This window comes from Thermobia domestica, chromosome 7, assembly GCF_964235325.1.
Source record: "Thermobia domestica chromosome 7, izTheDome1.hap1.1, whole genome shotgun sequence".
NCBI classification, from domain to species: domain Eukaryota; kingdom Metazoa; phylum Arthropoda; class Insecta; order Zygentoma; family Lepismatidae; genus Thermobia; species Thermobia domestica.
This window is the reverse complement of record NC_137460.1, coordinates 136,353,494-136,377,659: the sequence shown is the minus strand read 5'-3', so window position 1 is coordinate 136,377,659 and position 24,166 is coordinate 136,353,494. Positions and strand designations below refer to the sequence as shown.

Sequence of the window (24,166 nt, the reverse complement as noted above, 5' to 3'; positions counted from 1 at the left end):
TAAAGGTAATGCATTATTTTTAACCCAATGTAGTATTTTATTAACATTGTTTTGAACTACCAAACAATCATCCAAATTTACAATGTTCTTTTAGATTTTCAAGTCATCTCCATACATTAAACATTTACAATCTAGGTTTTCAGTTATATCATTAATAAACATAAGAAACAGAAGTGGTCCCAGGTTTGATCCTTGAGAAACACTAGAGTAAATGTTGTATATATCAGAAAGACTGCCTTTTTACCTAACAACTAACTTTCTTTGAGACAAATATGACGCTAACCAAGCAATAAATAAAACAGAAAGATCATAGGATTTCAATTTACACATCAAGATGTCATGCGATAGCTTATCAAAGGCTTCAGGAAAATCAAAGTATATTACATCAGTCTGCCCATTACTGTTAAGAGTAGAAAGAACATCAGCCATAAACATGTCAAGGTAGTTGTGGTTGATCCGTTTTCATGAAACCATGTTGATATATAGTGATGTTAGGTACAACGAGATACTTTGTATCGGTTGATAATTACTTGTATCTTGGGCAGAAAGTGCTTCTACACAAGCACTATACCTGATATAATGTTAACTAAAGATAACAAAAGAAGAATGTTTTAATATATGTAAGAAATATACATTATTATTGTATATTTGGTTGCTAAGTAGTTGTTTATGGATATATAATTAACATGTATGATTGCAAGACAGTTTGTGTGAATATACGTTAAAAGAGAATCAACGAATAAATTATCTAATACTTATCATGGACTTGTAATTTCAGTAAAAGAAGGTGATAATACTAGTGAATACAATTACGGAAGATATTTTAAGGTGTTAATGATTACTGTCACTAAAAGATATAACTGAACCAGGGTTGACGACTACCTTTGGTGAGTCGTTGTATAGGACAAACATGATTGTACAAATAATTATATATCAATTAATCAAAATTTTAGATATAATACTCAGCAGAGAAATTGGTCTATAGTCAAACAAACTTTTTACATCAGTTTTAAGAATAGAAACAACAACGACCGTTTTCCAACGATCAGGGTAAACAGAAGTAAACAAACTCCAGTTAAACAAGGATGTCAAAACAGGAGCAATGATGGACACAATGCCTTTCAGTACAAAACCAGGTAAACCATCTAGATCACAGGAAAAGTTGATATTGAAACTGTTTATGGCCTTAGTCACTTGCTTGGTTGTGATAATAGAATATAAGGATTTATTATCTGCTAAATTTGATAAATCAATATTATGAAGAGAAGGACGCTTTTGATATATAGACTCAAATAGTTGGGCCAATGAATTAACTAAAGTTTTGGGATCAGATATATAAGCATCATCAACTATAAACCCATAGGCTTGAATACATGGCCTTTGTTTTTCTTTTTTTTAAAAGGAAAAACAAATTTCTAAAATTTCTGGGCTGAATGTTTAAAGCATTCTCCATATTATGTATATAAGCAAGCTTGTCCAACTGTAGCCTATCTTTGAATTTTTATGTATACGGACAAAGACATTATAATCTTCATTTAAGCCAGTAAGCTTAATATCTTGTGAGCATTTTCTTCGGCTTTGATTAATGAAATCTAATTCTTGGAATACCAAGAAGGATATTTCCTAGATTTAGGTCTATTTAAAGGTACATTCTTATCCATACTGGATTTTATTAATTTTCTACAGCAATGACAGCAGAATTAATATCTGAATTCAACAAAATATTAGTTCAATCAACTTAAAGAAGTTCTTAATATAGGGCTAAGTAAACGTCCTTACGAAAAGCATAATGCCAAGGATTAATAGCAATTGAAGTATTAAAATAAAAAGGAAACTTAATTTCAATAGGGTAATGGAAGCAATCAGGTACGACAATTGGTTGGACACTCTTAGAATTATATAAATTAAAATTAGATATTACGAAGTCTAACTCAGACACATTATACTCTACATTAAGATTAATATCATCTAGGAATGATAACAAAATTTTGGCTTTACATTCAGAATAATAACGAATACCAGTTAAGAATTGTTTCGTAGCCCAATCCACTTTCGATACATTATAATTACCAATCATTAAAATGTCATAGTGTAAAATATTTATTGTATTAGAAAAAGCCTCGAAAAAGTTGCTAAATACATCAAGGTGCAAGTTAGGATGAAAATATACACAAAAATAATAACAGATTTTTTCCATCTTTTCTTCGGAATTCTAAACAAACACTTTTTTAAAATATTCAAAATCAGTTCGCCTCGCTACTTTAATGTTTTTCTCACTGCACAGAGAACACAAGTACATATCTCACATACATGAGGTTCATTAAATCCATTTGATCTAAAACAGGAACAGGAGTCGGGAAAGTAATCAATATTATTATTATAAGTGTCGCTTAACCAAGTCTCACTGACAGCAACAACATCATATTTACAGTCTGCAACGGAACTACAGTATAAAACTTGATTTTTAGTTCGTAATACACTTACATTTTGATACCATAACTCAATGTTCTCCATGACGAGTCTCTGTACTTTCATTCAATTCTTCCATATTATCTGTAACAGTTAATTTCTTTAGTTTTCCATAGAATGGACCAACTAAAATACCTCTAGGCCATATTTCTGAATCCTTTATAAAATTATAATCAAACGAGCAAAATAATAATAATAATAATAATAATAATAATAATAATAATAATAATAATAATAATAATAATAATAATAATAATAATAATAATAATAATAATAAACACAAAACGGAATAAAAACCTGAAATAACTAAGCAGAACACTCATTCAATAACAAAATAGTGTTGATGTTTTAACATTTTGTATTTTTTAAAATATTTTTTAAAAGTTTATACAAAATATAAACAAAATTTTGAACTGATACTAAAGCTAGGACGGAATAGTGCACATCCACTTCTCTCAGTTGAAGATGTCCACTGTTCATCCTCTTTCAAGTTTCCCATCAACCAGCCTCGAGTTCGACAGCAGTATTCGCAACTGAGAGGTAGGCAAATAAAGGATGCGCCAAGGAATGATGAATGAAGCTGCCCCTCTCAGCCCCACACCGTTTCCGACAAAAAATGGTCCGCTGGATAAAGATGGTAACCAACTAAATATTTGCACATACATTGATGGCGATGCACTTTTAAATTCAGTGCAAAATGTTTTATGAACAACTACATAACAACACATGAAAATTAAACTGGTTGTTGCTTCGTATTGCTTAAGGGGAAAAATTACAATAACTAAGCGACTTCTTCTTTCTTGTTTAAGTTCGGAGAAACTCTAAAGAACATCTGTTTCATGTCAATTGTAAATTACTTTCATGCTTGTAAAAAAAAAAAAAAAAAAAAACTTGAAGGTATTGTTTCCGAGAATATTTTTTTGTTATTCTTCCACGTATTAAACTGCGAAACCAACAGAAATTTAATAACTGTTCCACAGTCAAATAAACGAACAACGGACTCGTTAAAATAAATAAAGGAAATGGGATTTTCATACCAGAAGCAAACTTTCTACAAAGTGTACAATAACTTCTTTTCTCTTTACAAGAAGAAGCTTGTAAGCTAAATTGTACATGGTGACTTCCAAATTCAAAATATGTTAACGAACATTTCATTTATTCTTTTTAAATTTAATGGGGAGGTCAGCATCGAGGCTATTCGTTCCCGTCACGAAGGGGCCAACAGTCGACACACGCTTTTCACAAATGGACTAGCAAAATTTAAAATAAAATGAAAAACAGAAATACTAAAAGATGTAAACTTAATGTTAACATAACTTCGATGAAATAATACAACAAAACAGCGACTTTTGTTTCATAGTGTTAACCTAATTTAGAATTCCAGGCTCTGCAAACTCAATACTCAAACCTGAAGTAGTAGCTACAAGTATAGCTTGTGATTGCAATAGAGTGATACTATCAAGAAGGTTCTAACCTGTTCTTCGGACGCTGAATCCATTTTTTTTAATACTCGCAATTTCTTACTCTTTTTGCTCTGAAAATCAATATTGAAACCTAAAGTACTAGTAAATTTCTACTACTTCGGGTTTTAGTAGAGATATATAGGGAAAAGAAGTAACTTTTCTTCAGACGCTGAACGCTGCATCGAACCAAAAAAAAGCTTGTTGCTATCTGTTACCGTTTTTGTTCTAAGGTGATCAAGGTTGAAACCAAAAATGGTTAATTTCTAGCACTTCCGGTTTGAATAAAGGGTTAACGGATGAAATGTAACCTAGTTTTAGGACGGTGGATCGGAAGGCAAGAAAAAACACAATACGTCTTCGACGTATTAGAAAGCATTATCAGCATTTCACGGCGTTCGAAAGAGTGTCCGAATGGTTGGGTTGCACGAGGCTGGCTGAGCGTTTCGTGGGATTACCAAACATCTGAGGCATTTCGATGTCACTATGGCCCGATGTTGGAGTTAGCAGATACATGAAGAGAACAACGCACAACATGAAAGGTCCGATCGACCACGACAGACCACAACACGGGAAGATCTCGCAGTATGCGTGAAGCATTACTTAACACTGTAACGTCTGTGTCTGCCATCCGGGTACAAGTAATAGACTCTCTACAATACCCTGTGTCATTTCGCACCATGTGTCAACCGCTAGTATCAGCTGGATTGCGAGTCCATTGCCCCTTGTATTATTTGCCATTAACACCAATGCATGAATGACAATATGTGGAATAGTGTCGCATTCAGGAAGCATGAAATCCTCATAAATGACAACAGATAGTGTTTAGTGATGAGTCTCACTTTTGCATTACGACAGATGGCCATCGTGTGCGTGTGTGGCGACGCCGACGGGGGGAGGTCACATGCAGCCAATGTTGTGGAACGACAGACTAGCGTTACTCCTGGCATCATGGTGTGGAGAGACATCAAGTATGACTTTTGATCACCTCTGGTAGTAATCTGCAGAACTTTGACGGCACAGCGATACGTGGGTGATATTCTGCGTCTGCGTGTTACCTTCTTGCAAGAGCACGCTGGTACAATCTTTCAACTAGACAAAGGTCGACCAGACATGGCCTGTGTGTTTATGGACTGTCTACGTCATGTTGAGGTTTTTTCCTTGCCAACACGGTCCCCTGATTTCACCCCAATTGAACACGTTTGAAAGCAGCTCCGCTTCATTGTCGATCTGCATGATCCCGAGGTGCAGTTACATACAGCAGCTGTAGGGATGCGCACGAGACGAGTCGAGACAGGATTTTCCTGACAAAACTCGAGTCGAGACACGGCTCTTCCAATAGAGAAATATACATTTTTCGAGTCGAGACATCACTTTTACAGCACATTTTCGAGTCGAGACAGCCACAAATCTTGTCTCGTGCGCATCCCTAAGCAGCTGCGAATTGACTTGCATCAGATAATGATACGACGATTCTACGATTCACTTCCAAGCCAGATTAATTCATGTATCCGTGCCCAAGGGGAATTGATCTAATATTGTACTCATAGCAATAAAGTTGTATGGCCCTGCAACCCGCAAAGTTTCATCTCATTCCCTCTATTCTTTCTGGCTACTTCATCTTCTTTTTCGTTTTTTACAGTGAGTGTAGGTGAAAGCTTTCCAGACGAAGAGAGAGAAATATATGTATTATTTATTGATTTAGAGAATGCTTTTAACTGTTTGAACTAGGTAATCTGAAAGAAGCTTGAGAAGATGATAGATGAAATTTGAAAGAAACTTACATATGAACCAAGCATTAAAAATTGGAACACAAGGAATGATATAGGATAATGAAGTTGGAAAAGATATTCCACATAAATTTTGTCTTTCAGCGATATTATTTATTATAGAAGTCTAACAAAGAAGAGTTTGATCAGGGAACAAACAGGTTAATTTCATAGAAAGTAGAAGAGCAGGGATATTTGATTTTCAGATGACATAGATACCGTTGCGGAATCTAAATCGAAAACTAACATAATATCAGAAAAGATAATCTGTGAAAATAATTTGAGATTAAAATAAATATGATATGGTTTATGGGTTTATGGGTGGCTGGGATTGTTGAGGCTGTGACAGTTGTAGAAGTCTGATCAAAACTTTCAGAATAGATGGCTAGTTTTCAATATTATTAACGAAAGTATGAAATGCAAACGAAAAGTAAAAAAGACAAAATACGAAAAGTGAAGTGCTTTTAAGATGATCGTGATGATTAAAACGAGAAGCACACTATCTAGATATGTGAGTTACTGAATGAAGAGTTACAAAAGGGGATTACATCTGAGGAGTAGAAACGGGCACATTGCGAAAAGGTGAAAAAAATTGTACTCGAATTCTACGAAATTTTTATGTTGAAGAGAATAGAAAAACTTAACTGATTGAAATGCTTAACTAATGAGAAGCATTAAAAAAAATAGGGCTGAAAGAATATAATTGATAATTTTAGAAGTTGTTAGGGTTTTATTGGAGAGAAATTAATACTTGAGAAATTAGACAGAAATTAATCATACTTGAGTGACGCGGTAGAAGGTAAGATGAAAAAACAAAACAAGAATGGTAGGGAAATATAAAATTATTGGATGGTATTTATGGTATAATTCCTACAACAAGACAAAGTTCCTTAAACCGGCGGCACTGGTGACTGTTAATGTGACTTGAGCACTGGCGCTTAGTTTCACAGACTCATTTGTTAAATTTTAAATCTTTACCTAATAATTTTTGTTTATTATTATTTTATTTTATTATTTTTTGTTGATAATTTTATTTTGTATTACTTATATTAAACAGGTATATTGCGAATTGCAATACAAATATTACATTTTAGTATATCTTTGGAAGAATTGAAGAGTTATGAAAATATGGTAGAATTACAATTATTATTTAGTAAAATATTTCAAAAGTTCCAATGTGTTATCACAAGGTTCAAAAGTGTCCATTGAAAAAAAAAAATTCAACTTGAACCCCAATCAGAAAACAACGGCCAGCTACTAGTAACAGGCTACGAAAACAAGTGCTACGGGTTTGAGACTTGGTGCCAGTGCCGCCGGGTTAAGGGTCATAGTATATTGAAAGATCTATGCAGGAAGTATCACAGGTGACCTCCCAGCGATTGAAGAACCTTATAATTAATTGTGCTGGTAGAGGTTAAAAAAAAAAATCCGATCCCAGCAGCCCAAGTAACTTCAAATTTAACTCAGTCAGAATTTAGAGATAAATTTAGTAGATGCACAAGCATTCTTTGTTCTAGTCGTCTCTGTTAACTTTTATTTTCAAGAAATGCCCATAATTCTAAGGATATTTGTATTTTAAACTTCTAAATTCTATGTGTATTTTTTATGCATTCATTGTACTTATTTAAAACGTCTAAATTCTAATTATACTTTCAGTTAAAACTTCTAAATTTTATAGATATTTTCGTTTAAAACTTTTACATGCTATGCATGTATTGTATTTATTTAGAACGCCTAAATTCTATGAATTTTTATTTAAATCTGCTTAATTCTGTACATATTTGTACTTAGAAGTTCTAAATTTTATCCAAATTTCCATTTAAAACTTCTGAATTCTATACATTAAATAAAACGTGAAATATGAATTATTCTAACCGTAGATTCAACTTGAGAAAGTTACCTGTATCCGCTGAGAATATTCAGCAAACTACTTTTCCCCGCTCCTGAAGATCCAAGAATGGCGCACAGCTCTCCTGATTTGAAAGTCCCACTCACAGAATGCAAAATTGATTTTCGAACTGGAAAAAAAAAATTAGAAGAAATAATATTAAAGGTTCAAGGATGTTGTACTCGTCCCCCCCCCCCAAAAAAAAAAACTCGTTTTCCAATGCTTAAATGCACAAATATTATACAGGATGGCCCATAATTATGTATAATGATGTTTCAAAGCAGCGATAAAGAAACTAGCAAAATAATTTGAACATAAAATTAAACATAAATACATTACCCACAAGCCTTTCCTTACAAGAATTTTAATCTTTGTTCCCCTTAGCATGGCCCATCAATTAATCATTCAAATCGATACATGACTGGAGAGGAAGAGCGACGTTGTTACAAGCAACGTGACAGACCCGTACTGGTATCCTGTGGCAATCTTCTGTGGTACCTTCAAGTAGTTTGTTTATTGTCTGTTCTTCTTTATTTATCGTTTATTCTTGCGATTGTTAACACAGAGGGGGCCATTTCCTCCAAATTCGACTGCCATCCTCCGTCTCACCTCTGCGTAATAGTTGTGTTGCAGAATACAAACGCACACGCTGTTACAGACAATCGTTTCGTCATCCTATCTGCCATACACTAAGTGCGTTTGCACACGGCAACGATAATATCGGTGGAAACCCCGATAATATCGGTGTCGGTGTCGGCGTACTTTGCACACGTCGCCGACAATATCGGTGGAAGCCCCGACAATATCGTTGCCGGTGATGAGCGAAGTAAGCGACACACACACAAAAGAATATTCTCCATATATGAAAACAAATAAAAAAAATAATAATTGGGAAAATTATTTTTTAAAACAAGGACTACTAAAACTGTTCTGAAGAGGTGTGGAGGACGGTATAAAACTTAGAAAAAATAGCCCTATGCCTAAACATGTTTAGATTTAACAGTGCCGTTTTAAATAGATGCTGTAAACATATTATTTTCGTTTCGATGAGAATTGATGCTGCTATACATTGCAAACTATATTAGTTTTAATTTTTGTTCGAACACTGTTACATATTGTACGTATATAATTTTGTTTTCCATGCAATTAACATTAATGTCATAGTAGATTAAATGATAAGATTCGAATTAGTAATTCTGTTTTACATTGCTCCATACATACACTGGCGCAAATCCCAGGGGGTTGAAGGGGACATGTCCCCTCCAATCTTGGAACTGGGGAGATTGTCCCCCCTTAATAATCCGATTTGAAATGTGTTTTTTTGGGAGAGAAATTTGATTGTGTCCGATCGCCAGAAAGGAAAGTGAGATGAAATTAATGTCCACTCAGAATAAGCCTCAAATCTGCCCGCCTCCCAATGTTGAAGACAACTCTGCTCCCCTGATCCTCCACAGCATTGTTTCTCGACTACAGAAATAGTTTGAACATCGCTATATATATAATATGGAAACGATCTTACCCCCCCTCCCCTCTTCCACAATGTTGAAGACAGATTTGAGCTGTTGCATACATACCTGTCGTTTCTCGTTTCTTTTTGACCATGAACTCAAAATCCTGGGCAAGGCTTGCATAAACTTTTCGCCATGCTTTTTGCTTTTCAATTCTGTCCTTGAAAGAGTCTGTTATCTTATCCCATATGCAAGATCTACATTCCACAAGTTCAATAAGGGTTAAAATATCGAATGGAAAAATTCCTGCCATCTCTAAAAATCTAAGCAAAACTAGAAAGATACGAATGCAATAATACACAACCTTTTCATTCAGTCACTGTAGCTAAACTGCAGAACTCTATCAGGGGGTCGATCCCGGTACAAAGGGGAGAGGGAAAACTTGGATACATAGCTTTGGTCTTTGTTTTCAATTGCCATTCCACAAATTATTTTTAAAAAGGGGGGATTTGAGATAGTTATGGAAATGAAAGAAAAAATCTGCAACAAGTGAAGCATGAAGTCACATCCCTATTGTTGAGATCACAATCAACAAAATGCCAAATGAGTAACTTGTCCTTGGAGCTTTGGAAAGGGTGTTTGATTGTGCTGGTTTCGTTTCAAAATAATAATAATTCTACTTTGACTTGTCAACAAATATTCTATTCAATCATTGCTTATTGAGTGGAACCGGAAAAAGTGATCTGCACACAATTCTGATGAAAATAAAAGAAAGTAATAATAATCAGGATTTTTTCCATATGCTTATGTTCACAGTGTATCAAACTTTGAAAATTACGCTTAAATTAATTTCCAGAATGTATTAAAATTTAAAAGTATTAATAGATCAAAAAATATACCATCAAAGAGTGTGTGTGTGAGAGAGAGAGAGCGAAAGAACAAAAATATAAAAAGGAGTGGAAAATAATCAAGAAATTGGTTATCTAAATTCCTATATTCTATTTGGTAATAGCTATTAGAGGGAAACCAGTACTCTTCAGACTTCCCACATTTTATATTTATTTGATAAAGGGAATTAGTTACTCCAAAACAGAAACTGTAAAAAAATAATAAGCTGTTCCGAAGTTGTTTATAGGACAAGATAATAATAATAATAATATTATACAATTGTAATAGAAAAAAATGGAAACAACAAAATTCCAAAGACAAGAAACGACACAAAAATACACAGCGCCTTGTCACTCACTCTCTTCATCTAACCCGCTGGCCGGCCGACATTATCGGTGGCGTGTGCATCCAATCATAAGAAAACATTGCCCCCGACAAAATCGGTGTCGGCGATGCCGCCGACAGTATCGGGAGCTTGGCCGACAGCATCTACGTGTCGGAGGATCGGCCGATAATATCGGTGGCGTGTGCAAGCTACGATTTGAATACATTGAAGTCGATTTCACAGCCGACATTATCGGTGGTTCCACCGATATTATCGTTGCCGTGTGCAAATGCACTAACGGTCTTTAAGTCCACTGACCGTTATGCCCACTCCGAGGATACACAGTGTTGCCATATCGAAACTTTTGGTCCAGAATTATAAATACTACAATCAGTCAAACATCATGTACATAATTATTGCCTACCCTGTATATATATCAGTATCAGGAATATGTGTGTGTGTCACTATTATTTAGAGATGCAAGGGCTCGGAAAAAAACTGGCTTTTTTGGAAAAAAACTCGGTTTTTTCTGCTTTGCTTTTTTGCTTCGGAAATTTTGAGCTTTTTTCAAAATACTGCTTTAAATTGATAAAACAGACTTTGTATCGCTTCTCTATAACACAAAAAATCATTTAATTAGTGGTTGATGCTGATAATAATATAAAACATCGAAAATAAACTATGAATTTCGAAACAATATTTCAAACAATTTTTCTTCAACATATTTACATTATGAATTCCACAGGATTAACCAATGTATATAATAAGAATTTTTTAACCTCCTATATACAAAAGTAAGCAGAGTTGGCAAGAACCGTGGTTGTTTTTGAAAATGCCAAAAACTCGTTTTTGGGGGGATGTTTAAACCAGGCTTTTTTGGTTTAAACCAGGCTTTTTTGACTTAGATTTTTTGCTTTATGTATTTATATTACATATTCACAGAAATAGCCTAAGTTTGTTTCGCCTTGATGTTATTATGCAACAGCGGGGTTATGCCGGAAGAACTCCCATAAGCTTAAACAAGTGCGGTCAGTAAATTTCTTAAGTTGAGAATCTCCCGCCCTAGCCATTGGGAAAATCCCGTCATTACTTGAAATGTAAGACAATAACGGGAAAATCCTGTTATTGCTTTGCATGTAAAATTTAAAGGTCAACATATCATAATCAGTACGCTAAAACTGAGGTATTAAATTACAAATTTAGTACCGGTATGTAGATATAATTGAAAGTCCAATTCAAGCTAATGTTGGAAGATACGTAGGCAATCGATAAATTTTGCCAATTTCTATCAATATATTTAAGCAATATTGGCTTCTTTATAAAACAACACGCATTTAGGCATGTAGAAATATACAATTTGGTTTGTTTCGTATATTTAGGCTTAACATCCTTACGAAATACCGAGGTTATCAAGGAGAAGACTTTCGCTTAAACTGACATCCGAACCGCTACTTGGGTTACGCATGAAAGAAGGATTGTGGTTCGACCGAGAATTGAACATGGGACACCTTGATTAAAAGGTGAAAGGGAAATAAAACTATTGCAGGTAGTTTGATATCTGGAAACGTTACCATGAAGTTCACACGATTCGCATTTTTCATTCTTTTTATTTTTGTGGTTTAAACCAGTTATTAAAAAAAAAAAAAAAAAAAGTTGGTGTAAATCAGCCAACCCTAAAAGTAAACACTTCTTTTTAAAGAATACACAAATAACTAGCAAAATAGTATGTAGTATTTTTACTTCAAAATATTCCATACCCTCTTTTTGAAACAAAATAAAATTAAAATAAAACATAAGAGAAATACTTAGATTTATATGATACACTTAAAGGCTGCACATCTAGAGCTTTTGATTCTGTATATTCTTGAAATTCTACAGTTAAGTTTTATAGAACCACCATCACAGTTTACCCAATCCTCAAGTTTTCTGAATTTTTAACAAGAGGGATTCAACATATCATTACGGAACTCCCCCCCTACCCCCCCCCAAAAAAAAGACTACGGAATATATTTAAGTTAAGCTAAATACAACTGCACAACAAACATGACTGAGTGATTAGCTTTTGCGCTTCTATCGGGAAGTCCGGGATTCAACCAGCATTCGACCATTCTGACAAAGCTTTTCTTCATTCCATCTGTGAATGTAGAAATAGTGCGTGTACTGTGAGTTGGGCGACTTCCTTTTTTATTGTTTTTAAATCGTTATTATTACTAATTACCAGCAGTGACGGTTTTGCGAAGGTTAGGGGGGCGGTCTTTCGGACTGAAGCCCGTTCCCCAAAGTTACGGAATGTCTGCAACAAACGAAATATCTATTATTTATGCCTTTACTCATAAACTTTAAGCTCCTGTCAAATAAAAATTACGAATGTTTAAAAAAACTAAACATTAGTAAGAAACCCTTCCCAAAATACTTTTCTAAATCCGCCACTGATTCTCAGTATAAAATGATTTTTAAAGTTGTATCCGGAAGATTATTGCTAAACATATAAACGAAACGAAATATTAGTTATGCCTGTACTCATATACTTCAAGCACTTCCCAAATAAAATTAGGACTTTTTAGGAAACGAAACAATCAGAAAAAACCCTCCTACAGTACTTTTCTAAATCCGCTACTGATTATTTGTATAAATTGGTATTCAAGGTTGTGTCCGGAAAATTATTGCTAAATCACTTCACAGCTACTGTATAACAAAAATGTGGAAGTACGGTTTGACGGATATATTGAAAAGGTACGCTTTGACGGATAAATAGAAAAACGGGCAAGTTTAACTTTTGCGCTAGAAGCTAGAGTACTAAAAGCTCTTAGAAATGAAACACGGATGACAAACTAGAGAAGAAAAAAGATGTCGATAACTCAGTAGTTAAAATAAAGTTAAATAGCCTCTAAAATTACCCTCAAATACTACATTCTTCATGATAGCTTTAATTCGTAAAACATGTGTTCCATCCATCTTGATGGTGAATTTCAGAGCGAAATATCACATTCAGGTCATGGAATTTTTATCTAACTATAGAATATACTATAAGAAAGCTATTTAGATAGAAAAATCATGAAGTTGAAAAAAGCCAAAATTTCCAAAATTCTCGTTTTTTTTCCAAAAAAGCCGGCTTTTTATGTGAAAAAAACCATCGATTCAAAAAAGCCGGCTTTTTTGCATCTCTACTATTATTAGGACTGTATGTTAATATTGTTTGGATTGAATTTTAACTTCCCTTCCAGCACCGTGGCTATACAAGACATTAACTTACAGTTTAAGATGGAATCCGAATCACGGTATTACGTTAAGATTTAAAGGCTCTTCCAGGAATAATCGAACTCAGGACCCCGTCAACTGAACGCGGACACTCTAGCCACTAGACAACCGGTGAGTGCCTCACTACTAAGTAAAGAGAAACAGAAACAGACACAACATACAACTTGACAGTTTTACATCACAATGTATGAATAAAAAACTATCAATTAAAATTGGCAAGAAGACATAGATTTTAGCTCAATAATACTCATTTTTTTTTCGGAAACTACTCATAAGAATATTAACTCAAAAATGTCAGCCACTCAATGTGATCTATCGATTGGTGTATCATGTGACCATGGGCGCCCATCAAGGGGGAAAGGTGGGGCGCTTGCCCCCCTAAGAGGAAATTTTACTTGAGAAAATCGAAAACCCAATAGAATTTTTACATTAGTTACAGCAACATTTGAAACTATATTTGAAACGTTGCTTATACTTGCCCCCCCTCGGAAACCACAACATGGGCGCCCTTGCATGTGACTCATTCTTGAGATATTGTGGCACCGCGTACCGTAGTCGCTAACGCTGTTGCCTTCGGTGCGAGCGGTCCCGGCTTCTATTCCTGGTTGGGGCACTCGGTCGAAAAAGTGTAAAACGATTTTTCAGGCCAGCCACCCTGAATGAGGTTTTCCTGGGTTTTCCTCATTCACACCAGGCAAATACCGGGGTGGTACCTAACTTATAGGTCCCAGGCCACTTCATTCCTTCCCCTATCCATTCTTCCTTCCTTTTCCCCGGATAGTATGCTCGCCGAGGGACGTCATCCGTCAAACGTGACGAGCTAAATGGCTATAGATGCCGAGAGCCCAGAAATCTAAATTCTAAATCCTAATCTTAAATCATTCTTGAGATAATATTATAATGAAACAAAATTAAAGTTTAGGGATTCATGATAATGTTAATATCATTAACAATTCTGTGTACTGTCATCTTCCTACACTGATCTAACCTACACGCCATCATTTTTGTATCCCATCGTTTAGAAAAGAATCGATTGAATTCAGAAAAAAAATACAAGAAATTCAAAATTATTTTTTAACTCACTTCAAAAATGGTTGACACATCATTTTTAATTCTAGGCTGCATGAGAGAAACCCATGAATATGTTACCAAATATTTATTGAAATATCAGTAATAATATAGTTGTTTCGGTCTCGGGCTACCCTGTATATTGCACTCCAAACTACCAAGCCTTCAACCTCTAGTCTAGAGGCTAACGCTTGCGCGTACGCCTTTGACGCACGGGTTCAGGAATTTCCGGTACAGAAACCTTGAAATTATATACCATTTCAGTGATTTGGATTCCAGCTTCAACTATAGGTCCACGTCTCATATTGTTTCGGTGATGAAAAGGGACGCCAACTTTCTAAAGAAATCAAATCTTTTCTTACCAAGCATTATACAGAAACTGGGTCATGAAGAAGTCTTTTTTTACTAACAAGATAATGATCCTAGGTGTACTGCGATGAATTCCGGGTAATTGTTATTGCATGGTTTCTAGCTCCACCAGAAAGCCCAGATGTAAATTCTACACAACACTTAAGATATTATCGTATTCGCACCGAGTCATGAAGCTTGACCTAGATCTACCAATTTCACCACCCAATAGAACGCGAGGGTGTGTTCCGGCCGTCAACCCCCACCCATCAAATTTTGTCAGTGTCCTCTCTCGCGCTACACAGAAGACATCTCTCTAGAGTACAGTGTTGTCGGATTGGCGCCAAGTTCCGTTTTGTGAATTGTTTTTTCTTGCGTTATGTTTTCGTTTTTACTATTCGTGTTATTGTTACTGTTTTAGAATAATTGTTACAGTGGTTATTGTTGTGCAGTGTTATTATTGGTAAATTTTAAATGTTTTTTTTTAAATACTCATTTACTATGTCTTCAAAGTTTGGCAACATTGTTGGTGAATTTCAGCTGTTTGACGTTTTCCCATGTGTGCGCTCAGGAAGCGGCTCCACGAATTGTAACGAAGTTTTCCGATGTGTTGGAGCTCAAGCAAAATATTTCTATGATTGGTTTAGAGCAAAAGCTTCATGACTCGGCGCGAGTACTATAGCTAGGCAGAAAAGCATATATACTTCGCACTTTGAACAAACTTTGTAAAATTATTCTTGGAAACATTTAATCTTTCAATTTAATGCCCCACAAATACGCCCTTTAGGCTAAGGGAGATGAATGGTTAAGGTAAATGGTGACGGAAGAATCGGTGAAACGGGAATATGGAATTAAAACGGGAGTACCTCGAGAAAACCCACGGACACGTTGTTGTAAATCACAAACTTACTTGGCCGATGATCGAACCAGAGACCCCCACGCACCAGAGATAAGCACTATACCACTGAGTCACAGTGCTCCCAAAACTGTTGTTGGAAAAAAATGATCAAAAATTTTCCCGTAAATTTCCTAAAAGTACGTTCAAGTCACGTCAAAATCTCAAGGCAAGAATATGTGCTAAGAGTACACTCGAATACTGAATATTGATTCAATATTGATTAAATTATTGATTTTCTGATTCATTGTAGGAGTTCCAACATTTTTGAGTTCAAAAAATTTCTTTTAAATATATAATGTCTGTTATATTATTGTTTTACAAGATTAGATTGTAAGTAAGATGTATTTGGGTATGAATCGATAATTCCAATTTATAAGGATCACGGAGTGAGATTTAAAAAGATTGTACTGTCAATACGTATGTCTGTCCGTTACTCCACATGATATTTTAACAGACACACAGAACGATTAATGGAGTCAATATTCGTTAACATTTTCACGGGTATCGGTGATTTTGCTACTCATATCTTGTTTAAAATCTATAACATATCCTAAATGTTATGCAACCTTCACAATAACAGAAAAATGTTGGTTGCCTATAATAAAAGAGGCTACCCATATCTAATACTGTGTCGCCATCTTCACTGTCTTTAGTAGAAGTCTTTCGGTTTAACGTCGCACGATTATGCCGTTGTAGGCTAAGGAAGACGATGAATAGGGCAAGTGAGTGATGGTGGAACAATTAGTGGAATCAGAATATGAGAGGAAATGGGAGTACCACCCACGGACACGATATTGTCCACCACAAACTTACTTGGGCGGGGATCGAACCGGGAACCAGAGGTAAGCGCTCTACCGTGCTTGATCCACTGTGCCCCCACTGACTTTAGTAGAGTTTGTTTTTATCTTATGTATAGGCATCCATCAGAAACTATCGATGCATGGATATGTTTTTGAACCACTATACTGTATATAAATTCTCTTTTTCAAGCAATTGTATGTGAGATTGTTTCATAACTTTTTGCAATTCTAGGAAAACCATATTTTTCTTAAATTACCAGAGAAGTGTCAATTCCCATGAGAGAGCTCATGTGGTTCGGAGCCCACGGTAAGCTGTAGGTGCCTGGGTGCTACAAGGGACGCAAAATTCAAAATCAACCGACAGAAAACTTGCAGTATATGTGTGTTTGCCTTATGTTTACGTTAGCATGTAATTATGTTAAGTAAAATGAGACGGGAGGGTAGTAAAACAAATTTAACTGAGTACTTAGAAATACCAATTTTACTAAGTACATGCAAGTAAATGCGAAATATTAATTTATGAAATATAAGTAAAAATCCGTAGTTATTTTCGACAAAACGGCAATTACTCTCCAGTAAACAACACTCAGTTTAAAGAATGGGTAGATTTTTTTAAAACCCTTATAAAAATCATATATGTTCTTGACACGTTGAAGAGTATGACCTCAAGACACGTGTACTGTACTAACTAGGATTGCAGAACTGCATGCAAATGACTAGTTGCAGGATGTAACGTGGAAATTATTGCAAAAAATTACGCATTTTTGTTGAGCACGTGGTAAATATATAGTGCTATAATATATAACAAAATATATATCCACATGCGAGTATCGCCAGTAAGACAATTTCCCTTGACCTGTTACTGCTATTTTTCAAGGCACAACGAGTCTGAAAATAATTTACCTTGAGCTCTTTCTTTCTCAGCAATAAGAATTTACTGGAAATATTTGCACTATGGAGAACGACACTCTATGGAGAACGTTCTCATATCAACATGCCACGTGTGTGTTGTTTAACAGAACTGGCAGAAACAGAATTGAGACATCACACCGTGCTCAAATAGCAGCACAACGGCAAAAGAAATTAATTGTATGAACAGTGTCTTCTTTGCATCCTTCATTATCTTCCGCTAACCTCTTGGTCTTCTCGTACAATTTTTCTGATTTGATATCGTACAACCGCAACACTGGTAGGAGATAAAGCTTCCAAATCGGAATATTGGAAAGGGTCGGTTATTTTCACTCCATGGGTACAAAGTACCTAATCAGCAAACGAGCCATCTTTATATCAACCCTGTCCAATATATCAGTAATAATGGTTAGGAAAGTCAGTGTATTACACCTACCGGAAGGCAAATGGAGACGCAATCCTCCGAACGACTTCCTATCCCCCTTTACCGCCGAATTTGTTTCGCCTGTTAGTGTTAGGTGAATATTATTCAGTTTGTAACACCAAATAGAGCTCCTTCGTGGCTAAGCGGTTAGGATACGCACCTTTCGTGTTGGAGACCCGGGTTCGATTTCCGGCGGAGGTCATGTGGTTCGGATTCTATGTTAAGCTGTAAGTGTCTCGGCGCTAAAAGGGACGGAAAATTCAAAATCAATCGACAGTACGATTGCAGTAGGTGTGTGTTTTCCTTATGTTTTCGTTAGCATGAAACAGGACGGCAGAAAAAAAAAACTGAGTACATACTAATTTTACTAATTAGTAAGTAGACTATAAGTAAGTAAATACGAAATATTGATTTATAAACATAAATAAAATCCTTACAGCCATTTTCAAGAAAATGGCAGTTTACCCTCTAGTAAACAATACTCATTTTAGAGCAGGAAGTTCACTTTTTTTTTCTTTCTTGAGCTTATAAAAAGCATAGGCCTAAGTTTAGCACCTGTTTCTGACACGTTGAACGGTATGGTGGGCCACAAGGCACGAGTATTGTACTAACTAGGATTGCAGAACTGCATGCAAATGTCTAGTTGCAGGATGTAACATGGAAATTATTGCATACTTTTCTTGACTCTTTCCTTGACATCAAGAATAAAGATGAACAGCATTTCAGTAAGTATTTACTTTTTATTGAACTATTTCTTTGCAGGTTGCAACACGTCATACTACAATAGAAAGTCCAATGCAAAACTTGTGTTTACCTAGGAAGAAACTGATTAAAAATCTAGATGAATCTATTTCTTCCACAGTGATTCAAGAAACAAGAAGGCCAACTTCTATAATTCTGCATCTCAAATGGTGACGTCTGACCTAAATCAACAAGCAAAAATATTTTAAAGAACTATTTTTGTGCCCAGCTGGAGGAACCATAACAAACAATTATCTATTGATGGTTGTGTGCAATGTTTATCGTGTCAGCAATAGTGGTATGAAGCTATAATAATTCAAGTTAAAGGCATTGCTGTTCTCGTGTGCGATATTTCACATAATACATTTCTGAAATCGGGTCCATCATTTTGACTTGCCCTGTATAATTATTTGCAGGTTGCGTAATATATTGGCACCTCTTATTATTCCATGTTATAGAAAGCTTCCAGATACTAGATTATGAGTCTGCATTTTTCTTATAAAGAATTTTGCAACATGTTGAAAATGTTGTAAGTTGGCCAATATGTAAGTTAATAAAATACATATTTGATGTGTAAACATATCTAGATATCTATTAGGTTTATAAATTAGCATATAGCATATATTCAAACCCTCACAATGGCGACATTTTATCGCTAAAAAGAAACCTAGATATATAAAGGGCCCATTACTTTCAATAGCTTAGGGCCCCATAAAACCTAATTCCGGCACTGCCTGTAGTAGAGCTTATTTTCTATTATTTATAACTGGTATGAAATTTGGTATCGTCATTTACTACCGGGATGCCATGCCGGCTCATACCGACTCAATTCCATCACTAAATGTTCGTAGTTCTGGATCAATGGAAGCCAATGTAAAGGTCAGTTGAGCAATCAGCAGATGGTGTCAAACAGTCGATGCAGACACGTAATTATATATCTAAGATGGGTGTGTATAGAGAGGTAACTCCGAAATTCTGAAAATTAGGTTAGTCTATTTACAAAGAAGGAATACACATTAATTGATTAAAAATATATGGATTTCAATAAAGAGGATAATTATTTGTGGAGTTGTATATTAATGTTTCAAGAATTACTTTAATACAAAAATAGGGCTGCTTAATTAAAATTATAAAAAAAAATGGGATAATTTTAAATTAGTGCATTTTCATACTCTTACTTAGAGGAATATAGGCATATTCATTACTTCAATGTTTAACGATACTGTACAAAATACCGTTGTTGTACGTGCCTTTTATCTTATTTGCTTTCTCTTATTATTTGGAAATTAAATTACAGCCAGTTTTTGACTTTAAAATTTTTGGGTGCCCCCAAGAGAGTGGGGTTCTAAGCTATATCTTGTTTAGCTTATACGTAAATCCGGCACTGAGTACAGGTCTATGCATATAAGTATGCTACTAGTGTAATTCTAATTCTATCAGTGGAAACCCCTTAGGCTGTTACAGTAGGCTCACGAACTGGCGTGATAAGTAGCATCCAGTCTTGTCTTCGGACGAGTTCTACTTTATCTAGTCCTATAGTGATGCTCGCAGTCTCCTAGTGTGAATTCTCGATTGTCACACTACTCGAACAACAATTTCAACATGCGATCTCGCCTGTTATACATTGAGGGCAATGGCACAAGCGATCAAAACATCAGGGAAGCTGTAGCAGCCGAGATCATACGTTTCTTTCAGAAAATTTCACTGAATAAATTTACTGTAAGTTTCTAAAATAAATAAATAAATAAATAAATCGTAATTTAATCTAAGGAAATATCAACTTACAAAATGAAGGATAAATGATTTTATATTGATATTTGGTAATTTAAACTACAGACTCCCCCCCCCCCGTATATTGTGATAATTGCAGGTTGATCATCTAATTGTTCATATTCTTTCTCGGGTGGGTTATAAGGAGTTCTACAATTTCTTATAAAATTAGATTATTCACTTTACTGTCTCAAATTTTCTCCACCGCCATTTTTTAATGCTCCTGGAGAGGCAAGAAAGTGAAATACGTCACTAGGGTGTTACTACTTCCCTGCCTACATGGTCGCCTGATATGACGCCTAATGAACATAGTTTGTCGGGTTTTCTTCGTCACTGTCTTCTAGCAGGCAATACTGGTGTCTTGTGGACTTGCATCCAAGCAGCGTGGCAGACAATTCCTCAAAGCGGAAAAAAAGCATCCAACACATGCTTGTTTGATTCAATATCACGAGATATATATATAAAGGCTCTATGTGAGTGACGTGGATGCTCCACGATGCACTGATTTGTCAAGGTTAGTGGTTGTACAGATCCGTAATTGCAATAATTTTTGTACACCTATCCAACGAAGCTGCGGTATAAATTTAATTGCAACAGAATATATTTTTTTGATATTGCACTTCTTACAAACATCATTATTGTAAAAATAATATGTGAAAATCGTATGAAACGAGGAAGATAATCTTGCTTAATCATAGTTTCTACCTTTTTCCATATAATGATTTGTCTTAAATAGGAAGAAAGCAAAAATAACTCTTTTGCAAGACCTTGAACTTCACTGAAGCTTGTGAGGATTTTGAGGAATACTGTAATGAATGTAATTTGCAACTAAAACTACAGCTTGTTTGCAACTACCGTAGGATATCAGAGAGTACATGAAGGCAAAATTGCTTAGAAGCGTTAAAATACTGGAAACATGCTTAATATAAGAAAAACAGAAAAAAATCATCCCAGTATGTCCATTATATGTATGCACTTTTTTTTTCATGCCTCTATCTTCGCTGTATATACATATATCCTTATCAATTTACTAGAAACATTGTTAGGTTGGCAACAGTTAGGCGGAAGCTAGAGCGCCAGGCTGTTGGTGGTGGTGTGGGTGGGGTATTAAGGTAAACTACGTACGCAGCGTTGCCAGATCTAGCATAATGATTCTAGATCTAGCATAATTTGCATGTCTTTAGCATCTAGCATCTTGCTTTTAGCATCCTGCCCAAATCTAGCATAATTCAGCAAGTTTATCAAAAAGCCGTAAAACCTGGAGATGAGAAAGAAGTTGGTCGCGGGAAGGAAAATAATGGCAGAAATGTATCCTCTCCCATTGATTCATACAGTCGGTAAACCATACAGGTAGTCTTATTTTCCGAAGTAGGTTAGAAACGGCTTTGGGCTTTTTTTTTTTTTTTTTTTTGTGGCTCCACCTAGGGTTTTCTAATCCTTTAACTGCGAGGTATGGGCGGAGCTATGGGGGCCATTCTCCCCCCAACTTTTTGACAACTTCACAATCTTTATTTCTGACTTCATGACCATCTTCCTTTCTGAAATGAAAGGTCCGAGACCGACCAAAAATTTGCCCCCCAGCAGACAATTCCCAACTCCGCTTATGCTGGGAGGTAATTTTCTTTCAAAATATGTAAACAAACACTTTGCATTCATCCATACGATATATACGCAATTGAGTCTGGCTACGACTGCACTAGTTTAGTTGAGTTAAAGCTTTGGTGCGTGAAGTATTGAGTTCTATCCACGCATTCTTGCGCTCTGCTTATTTTAAGTTACGTTATCGTATCTCAGCTTCCTTTTTTTTTTTTTTTTAACTCCTGAATTAGTAATTATGAGGATCTAGCATAATTTGACCGAATCTAGCATAATTTCGATCAGGTTTTGGAATAATTCCGAGCTATGAGTCTGGCAACGCTGTACGTACGTGACGACCAGTACAACATCAGTCTGCAGTAAACTGAACAGACGGTGATAGTAAAATGGACGACCTCTCTGATTTCTAAAGAGGACAAGTAGTTGACGCTCGATTATGTGGTGCGAAGACAACGAAATAGGTATGTTGAGCTTTTTCCGAAGAACAATGTCCAAAGTGACGACGGCTATCAAACTTACGGCAAAATAATATTGGCGAAAAGAAACAGTGGTCAGAAGAAAACTCTCAGTGATAAATTGCGTCTACCATTAGAGTGGATTCACACTAGGAACCATCGTGCAGTTGTGATGCAACGTGCAAGAGACAGAGGAACTCAAGCAGAAATTCCCATAGTCTGTGTCCACAAGCACAATCCACTGCAAGTTCATCACATAAACATACGACGTCGGGTTGGACGTGGAACACGGCTGATAATGATTTAGCACAACGCCAATGATGCCTCAAACGTGCAACATGGACCGCTGATGACTGGGAAGTGTGATATAGTCGAATGAGTCATTCTTCATTTTATTTCAAACCACGGACCATATTTATATACTATGGAGGACGCCTGCAATACCTCGAACGTAAAACAAGACGGTGACTCTGTAAAGCTGTGGCCAGAATAACCAGGTTTTCAGTGCGTTCTCTGCTGACGCTTATCAGTCGCGTCAGTAGTCGTAATTATGCCGTAATTTTAGGAGACCGTGTGTATCCAGATGTTGTTTCCGGGCAAAAACGCGATATTCCAGGCTAATAATATACCTTTTGCGGCGTAATTTGAGGAACATCGGTACGAAGTTGAACACCTCACTTTGCACGCCCAATCCTCGATTTTGAACACAATTGAACATCTGTATTCCGTTTTGGAGATACGAATCCGACGTAAATTTCCACCTCTACGGAAGTGAGTAATGTGCTGCAAGTGGAATATTCCACTTGCTACCATTCACGACCTCTATGGCTGTATTCAATGTCGGATCATAGCACAAATTTATAATATACATCAATACTGCAAACCTTTAGTATTTCGTTCAATGAATAGGCCTGACAACATTCCATCAGTATTTTCATTTAATATCAATTTTACATCATATATGAAGAGATGCAAATGTTGCTACATACAGAACAAACACTTATTCAGGATATGCGTAGGAAGTGAAGGAAAGTCATTACCGCAGGAACTACAGCATCTGGTCTCTCGATTAAACCCTTAGAGCTCTTTCACATTTTCCAGCGAATTGCCGGATCCGTTTCCGGCGAACTGCCGGACAAGGTAGAAAGAGATTGCAACCAATGGAGCTTTTCACATGTGTGCGGCGGTCGCCGGACATTTATCCGGCGAGCAAAAACAGTCGGATCTCCCTGCTAGAATCCGGCACGGCAGATTGCCGTGTATAGCCAAGCGGGGCATTGCAAGCAATAAAGCTCTTCACATATACGCTGCAAACTACCGGATGGGTGTTGGGGGAGGAAGCAAGTGTGAAGCAAGTGTTGCCAGGAAAGAGTAGAGAGTGGCTGCGATAATATGGATGCGTGTGTTTTACGTATATTGAGTAAAACCTGTCAACTTGACCACCTCTCTAAGTTGGCCACCTGCTTATCTTGGCCCGGTTCATCTTGAACCTGCATTTTCCCATAAGTCTTTCGATAATTATTACTCAGTAATAATTATAGGCCACCTGTCTATCTTGGAAGTTGGCCGCATTTAAGCAATGTTTACCCTATAATGGTAATAATAAATTTACCTTCGTATCTTGACCACGCAAAATACTGTTTTGATATTTT

The 24,166-nt window shown here is 36.0% G+C and overlaps 1 protein-coding gene across 1 annotated transcript in view; it reads right to left on the bottom strand.

Annotated features, from left to right (window-relative positions):
- The window catches only part of LOC145690411 (ATP-binding cassette subfamily G member 4-like), a 139,647-nt gene that overhangs the window by 62,037 nt on the left and 53,444 nt on the right, over positions 1 to 24,166 (bottom strand). Inside the window, exon 2 of the mRNA XM_081765257.1 lies at positions 7,599 to 7,716. Coding sequence (XP_081621383.1) covers positions 7,599 to 7,716 — 118 coding nt within the window. The remainder of the gene's footprint in view (positions 1 to 7,598; positions 7,717 to 24,166) is intronic.